Source organism: Populus euphratica, unplaced genomic scaffold, assembly GCF_000495115.2.
Source record: "Populus euphratica unplaced genomic scaffold, PopEup_1.0 scaffold6.1, whole genome shotgun sequence".
NCBI classification, from domain to species: Eukaryota; Viridiplantae; Streptophyta; class Magnoliopsida; order Malpighiales; family Salicaceae; genus Populus; species Populus euphratica.
In genome coordinates, this window is record NW_011499849.1 from 2,204,517 (window position 1) to 2,210,172 (window position 5,656).

Below are 5,656 nucleotides of genomic sequence, written 5' to 3' on the forward strand. Positions count from 1 at the left end.
CAGGAATGCAAGAGGCACGAGAGAGGTAGAAACACAACAAGAAGCATGAAATTTTAGCTTCAATAAAATAGTGTTTTCAACGCAAATAATGATAAGATCCGTATATAAAAATCACAATTAATTTTATAATCAAACACTTCAATGCAACTGTTATAGACTAAAGGCAGCTACAAATACTTAGCCAAACAGCCTCTTAGTCTGTAAGCCTAGCTACTTGATTAGACTTTTTTTTCCTTCCTCTATTTCTCTCCTTCTTTACTTCTTCTATTTTCTTCAAGCCTAGTTGGGCTTATTTTGGCCTAGTTAGGCCCATTTCCCTTTCTTTTAATCCTTCCCTCTTCTCCTATTTCCTTTTCCTCTTCTCCTTCGAGCGGACCTTTTCTCTCTCTATTTTTTATTGTTTATGTCTTCTTCTCCCTCTCTTCTTGTGCTTGATTGGATTTATTTATCTTGACTCGACACAGTATTTATTATTGGATTGGTTTGCTGACAATTAAGTGGATATTTGTGTCGACATTTATTGAATTTGTATGGAGATTACGAGTTAAAAAAAATAATTTTATTCAATTAAATCTCCAAAGTGTTATTCATGTTTTTTAAAGGAATTAATACAACCAAATACCTTTTTCTAATTTTTTTATTTAAAAAAAGACTTCAATGAAAAGTGAATCTAGTCTTGCACATCTTCGCATCAATATAGCAATTTTGGATATATGGCATCCAATTTAGCATCCCTCATTAGCTCTTTGGTACCTCTGATCCAGTAAGAACAATCAAATTTTCTGTAAATGATGGCTTGTCTGAACTTGTATTTAGAACCTACCCTAATCATTTACCATAAAAGCATTTTTTGTCTTTTAATAATAATTTTCTTCTCGGGTTCTTGTTGCTCAAGTAAAGTAATCAAAATAAAAGGCCTCCTTTTTTCAACAATGTTGTTTTGAATTCTCTTTGAAATAATGAGGAACAATCAATAAAATATTAGTGTATAAACATTTTATTTGTTTGCGAAAACAGTCAAAAAGTCTCTCAATTGACTTGTCATATACACCAAACAACCCCTAAATCCCCTCAAATTTGCATACTTAACCACCTTAAATTTATCGACAAAGAATCACGAAACGTTTGCAACTGCTGCTAGAATTACGAGCAAGTACATCATTGTAAACAACTTTGTCTGTTCGAGTAATTTAAAAAATAATGAACGAAGACACCTGGAGGGATTATTCTTAACAGCTCTGCTAATACGTCAATCATCGATTTATCATTTGAATTGATCATTAAAGCAGTTGATGGTTGGATTGATCTCTACTTGCTGTCATTTCTTTTCAATTTTCTTTTTATCATTTGTTAAGTTTGAATAAATCGATTTATAGAGTTGTGATTTGTTTTTGTGTTAAAATTCACCATTCAGAATCATAATCTAATCTCTACACATTCCATACACATTGAATTTATTATTTTAAAATTAAATTCTCAGTTCTCTGTCAAGGTGATTTTCTTCTAGGACGGTATTTGAGTATTGTTTTCTAAAATATTTTTTACTTCAAGATATATTAAAATAATATTTTTTTTAATTTTTAAAATTTATTCTTGATATTAACATATTAAAATATTAAAAAATATTAAAAAATTAATTTTTAATAAAAAAAATTAAATATCAATAACAAACACCCCTGGTGACTATTAAAGTGTAATTATGATACCTAGATGGAGAGTCGGTTTTGATTTGGAAGTACGAAATTTTGTTTTATGTAATAATAATAATAATAATAATAATAATTAGCGTTGCAATTGTACGATCAAGGAACTTCTAACATGCAATGATCCCATTAATTTTACAGTTTATGTTCAATTTTAAGCTAAATGGCATCCATGTAAAAATAATATATTTATCACACCTTTAATGACTATAAACAAGTGTCATCAATAGGAATCCTGCATGTAGCTCATTATCAATACCACCAACAATACTAATATTTGTTTTATGAGCATGCTTATGGCTTTTAAAAATGTCATTATAGAAAAAAAAAAATATCATTATAGCATATCAAAGTATATATTTATAACATGATAATTAATAAACTTGGCTATATTCTTTTAGTGGAGGGCATGTTAAATGTCCATAAATATTTTTTTTTAATTTTTAAAAAATACTTCAATACTCAACAAAGTAGTGATTTTATTATTACTGGGATTTGGTAATCTTGGTATTTTTTTAAAAAAATTAGGATATGAAAAAAGTGTTTAAACTTATATTATGTGTTACCTTGAAAATAAAGAAAAAAAACTATATGCATTCAAAAAATATATATTAAAATTTATATAAATTTTATCTTTAATTATCACCCTTTTTCAATTAATAATATGCATGGTTAAGACTAAGCTAAGCTTTCATGCTTAATTTTACCATGCTTCAATGACTTGCTAAGCACAAGTCTTGGCCTTTCGTGGGTTTGGATAAATTCACTATTTCAGATAATGACTTGGCGTGTTTGAAGATGACTGGAAGAAATATCATGTGCCTGCCTGCTCGCTCTCCAAATTTCCTCGCTTGCAAGGACGATTAGGTCAATTAACTCACCAGAACAATTCCCTGCTCTCCAAGCATCTGCCGAGTCCTAATATTTCCCGCTTCCTTCCTTATTTGCCCCGAGTCCTCCTACGAAATCCCTACTTTAATCCAAACGCAACCTTCCCATCTTTCCTAGAAAATTCTCCAATTTTCCCGAGAAAATCAAATCTCTCATGGCAGAACCAAACCTCAATTCCTTCTCTGATTTTCCTGAAGACGTCCAATTCTGCATCCTCTCGTTCCTAAGCCCAACAGAAATCGCCAATTTCTCCTGCACTTCAAAACGGTACGCCCCTCTCTGTCAAAGCGACAGCAAACTCTGGCACTCACTTTGCCACAGGAGGTGGGGCTCAAAGACCCAAATCAATAAATGGGGTAACGGTCAAATCTCCTATAAATTGCTTTACAAAACGCTTAACAAATGGGAAAATCTGATCGGTTTCTGGCGTCGTTGCGGTCAAAGTCAGCAGAAAGAAACGGTGAGGCCGCCCTCGTTAGTTTTCTTCGAGTGGGGCTCTTCGTTTCTCTCCGGTTGGAGAGTCTCTCCGTCTCAAAACGCCTATAGCGTCACAAAGTCTCCATTCTTGTGGATAAGTATTTCGCCCGAGGGTGAAATTGTGAATTATTTGGATCCAGAGGGGCAAAACAAGAATAAATTATTTGGTGAATTGGGGTATTTAGATATGGATGTAGTTCCCGTTAACGTGAATTTTATCGGGGACTCACATTTTAGCGTGGAGGAGAATGTGAATTTTGCTTACAAAAGGAGTTTGAGTTCCGGGAATTTGAAAGGAGAGGATAACGGAGAAGATATTGTTCGTGTTGAAAGTGGATCACCAGGGAGTTTACCGGAAACATTTGAGATTTATCAGTATTATGCAAACAGGATGAGTCCAGGCGCGGATAGAGCGATTAGGAGGCAGAGGAGGCGAGAAAAGGAGAAGCAGGGGAAGAAGAGGTGGGAGACTGAGCATTTTTTGAAGATTGTTGATTCATCACCCACGCCTGATCGGCCTTTGCAGGGTCTGTGGAAGGTGGGTGATTCTTCTGTTTCTACTATGTTTTTTTGAAGCTTGAGGATTAGTTCATGTTAGTTAGTTTTGTCCTGAGCAGCCTTTTATTGTTCATTTTAGACAGAATTTGAGCATAAGGCAGTGGACTATGATGTATTTCCATGTTGGTTAGTTTAACGTTCATTGTTTTGCTTCTCGTTCTTACATTGAGAGATTAGAATAAATTTTTGAGCAGTTACAGTGGCACTGTTCTCTCCTCCAACATTCATGTGGTGACTAGTAACTGTCCCACATGAATGCGAGGGAGGACTGTACGAGAGTATTGAATCATCTTTCAAGAAATTGGTCAGTTTGTTGATGTGCACTGTGAATGTGGGTCTAATGTAAGGAATAACAATGCCATGTTTCAACAATTCTGGAATCAAGTTCGAGGGCATTGCTCTTTGACTGGGAAACTTGATTCAATTTGGTGTCGGTGGTTAGCCTATTTTTAACTCTTTTAAGAATTGATGTGATTTTAGTGTGACCAATTGTCTCCTGTGTCGGCATCCTTTCAATTTGTTCACTGGCATATCGCTTGGAAGACAATGGAGACATAAAGGCTTTTCTCATATTCTCTCCCCTCACGTTCTTTCCTGCTTCTTGTTGCAGGGAATCTGTGAGGACAGGAAGTTGGAATTTTATCTTGTGGCATATGATGAATTTGGCATCTCCTGCCGAAGAGTTGGCGACTTGTCTGAGCATCGCTCTAGTTCTACACCAGTGTTTTGGACGTCAGATCCTACATTTATGGAGGCCCCTTTTCCAACCGAGGAAGAATATATATATGATTCTCGGATTCATATTCAGCCACCTGAAGCTGCAAACTTGGATTGGAAATTCCCTTTAGAAAATGATGTGGTCTCTCGCATTATGTATATTAACTCAAGTTATGATTTAGTAATCCTGGGAGTGGAAGGAGCTTCTGTGAATCCTTGGCGAGTTGAAGGAAGAGTTTGGCAGTACAGGAATGGGACGTTTGGATTTGGCTTTCTTCGGGACCATTTTATTGTGGACCTGAATCACATTGCCAAAAATGGTTGTCTTCTTGATATCCCCGTAGACTTGTAGTGATGGATATCCATGTACAGATCTTCTGCTCACGAGTAGATTTATAGCCATTTGCCATAATGCTCGTTGGACCTGTACTCTGTTGTGGAAAATTAATTTACTGTGATGACCACATTTATTCAGGGTTGATTTGTTTACTTTGGCTCCCTCCTTTCCTAAATGCCCAGTTACACATTAAATTGGTAGGGTTTTATTAGGATTTAGACCGCAGAATGATGCCGAAGTTTAATCCCTTTTCCGGTGAGATTGCTTCCCTTATGGCTTAATTCAATCCAAACATGTTCAAGAAGCTCTGTTTGAAGCCTGGCTTCTTTTCACGTATTTGGAACGTGAGCTATGTTTGAAGCCAAAGCGTTGTTTCCCAATCCTATCATTGGAATGGGAGGTATGCTGTGAGGATTGAGGGGCCAGTTGGGTGCATGGCCTTGCCATTTCGCTGGAGTTTCTCAATGTCGGAGCACATTACATTTTTTTACTGGTGCAACAGATGTTAACAATCACGAATTTTCATGGTATTGATAGTTCTGTAGAACGCTGACGTAGTGTACGAACAAAAAGGGAAGTTCTGCTCGAGAATAAAAGCGCAGGTAAAGAAGCTGACAACGCCGGAGAAGTGCTCCTAGCAGTCGGGTTACGTTGCACAGTCAAATCCGTCTTTAGTAGCATACTTAACAATTGTTGCTGTGTTGTTTTTTAAAATATTTTTAATTTAAAAAATATTTTAATATTTTTTTAATTTTTTAAAAATTATTTTAAAGATTAATATATCAAAATAATTTAAAAATATATAAATTAAAAACAATTTTTTTAATCTTTTTAAAAATGCTTTTAAAACACAGTGCTAATCATGTCCTAAATTTATCTTTGATGTTAGTTTGTCCTTACTTGTGTGACTGTGATCTCTAATTTAAAGTGATGAGACTTGCATAATTTCAGGTGTTCAGTTGAGTCCAGTCTA

At 35.2% G+C, this 5,656-nt stretch overlaps 1 protein-coding gene across 1 annotated transcript; it reads left to right on the plus strand.

Moving 5' to 3' along the window:
* Positions 1 to 2,427: 2,427 nt before the first annotated feature.
* LOC105120552 (F-box protein At3g12350-like) lies at positions 2,428 to 4,844 on the plus strand. The gene is made up of 2 exons (XM_011018805.1): positions 2,428 to 3,609; positions 4,240 to 4,844. Exons 1-2 carry the CDS (start codon positions 2,749 to 2,751, stop codon positions 4,696 to 4,698), a joined length of 1,320 nt encoding a protein of 439 aa, XP_011017107.1. The 5' UTR covers positions 2,428 to 2,748; the 3' UTR covers positions 4,699 to 4,844.
* Positions 4,845 to 5,656: the final 812 nt, after the last annotated feature.